This window comes from Corylus avellana, chromosome ca8 (assembly GCF_901000735.1).
Source record: "Corylus avellana chromosome ca8, CavTom2PMs-1.0".
Lineage (NCBI taxonomy): Eukaryota > Viridiplantae > Streptophyta > Magnoliopsida > Fagales > Betulaceae > Corylus > Corylus avellana.
Window position 1 is genome coordinate 7,165,903 of NC_081548.1, and position 1,332 is coordinate 7,167,234.

A 1,332-nucleotide genomic window follows, 5' to 3' on the forward strand; every position below is an offset into this window, starting at 1 on the left:
ACTTTCAAATTATATCCATCCCCCACTCCCTTCACGTGGACAGCTCGTGATTGACTTGTTCAAATTTTTATTTTATTTTTTATTTTTTATTTTTTTCCCTTGCTACAAAGATTCCCCCATTGGAAAAAGGTTGGTGAAACACCAAAAAAGATTCTCCCAAAGGATGGTTACTGTGCCCTAAATCACACCCTATATAAAAACATTTTGGACCCACTGTATCTAGATTCTCTACCAAAGCCAAACATTCCCACTCGCAAGAGTATTTTCCTCTTGTTTTATCTGGCCCATCACACGTATATATACCCCCCTCCCACCCCTCTCCTTCCTCACACCATCACCAACCCACAGAACCAGCAAAAATATATATAACCCAAAAAGAAAAAAAAAACACACACAGAAAAATGTCAGGAGTTTGGTACTTCAAAAACGACGGCGTATTCCACCTAGTCGGAAACCCTCAAGCGGAAGGTGGCAGCAGCAGTAGTAGCTCCAAGAAGAAGGTTTTGGTGTACTTGCCGACCGGCCAGGTGGTCTCATCGTATTCGTTGCTGGAGCAAATCTTGACGGGTTTGGGCTGGGAGAGGTACTACGGCGGTGACCCGGACTTCTTCCAATTCCACAAGCGCTCCTCCGTCGACCTTATTTCTCTCCCCAGAGAGTTCTCCAAGTTCGGCACCGTTCACATGTTCGATATCGTCGTTAAGAACTCCGAAACCTTCCGTGTCCGAGATATGTGAATTCTCTCCATCCATCCGATCGTACGACGTACGTGAGTTGTTGGTGTTTATTATGGTTTATTATGGGGTTTGTTTTTTTGTTTTTGTTTAGTACTATAATAAATTGTTATAAGTAGAAAGTTGTGTGTCTGTGCATGGTACGTAGCTTATAATTAATTGTTGTGTAATGCTTTCTTTGTATGAGTGAGTGTGTGGCTTTTGTAATATATATTTTGTAATAATAAAAATGCATGTCGTGGGGACTTCACATCAGCTGTACAGATGAGTACTTTTTGTTATCTTTCTTTCATTAAGTACTTTTTACTTTTTAGCATAAAAAATATTAACAAATAATTATACCAACCACAAATATTCAAGAATTATTTTTATGTTGATGTCGGAAAGCAAAAAGCAGTGCCTAATGAAACTTTGTGCCATATATATCATCAGCAAAATTAACTGAGTTGGGTGTGTGTGTTTGTGTGTTTCTAATGAAGAGACAGTCGGCGGTTTAGCAACAATGATTTTAAGGTGATAAGAGGGCAGGGATAAAAACATATTATTGTTTTGATGAGAGGCATCCGCCCCACTCAGAAAAAAAAAAAAAAAAAAAAAA

The 1,332-nt window shown here is 39.0% G+C and overlaps 1 protein-coding gene across 1 annotated transcript; it reads left to right on the forward strand.

Moving 5' to 3' along the window:
- Nucleotides 1–401: 401 nt before the first annotated feature.
- On the forward strand, nt 402–737 carry LOC132190672 (flowering-promoting factor 1-like protein 2). The gene has a single exon (XM_059605710.1). It carries the CDS (start codon nt 402–404, stop codon nt 735–737), a length of 336 nt encoding a protein of 111 aa, XP_059461693.1.
- Nucleotides 738–1,332: the final 595 nt, after the last annotated feature.

Excerpts from the sequence above, each read along its gene's own strand:
- LOC132190672 (XM_059605710.1), top strand. The coding sequence starts at position 402 with ATGTCAGGAGTTTGGTACTTCAAAAACGACGGCGTATTCCACCTAGTC.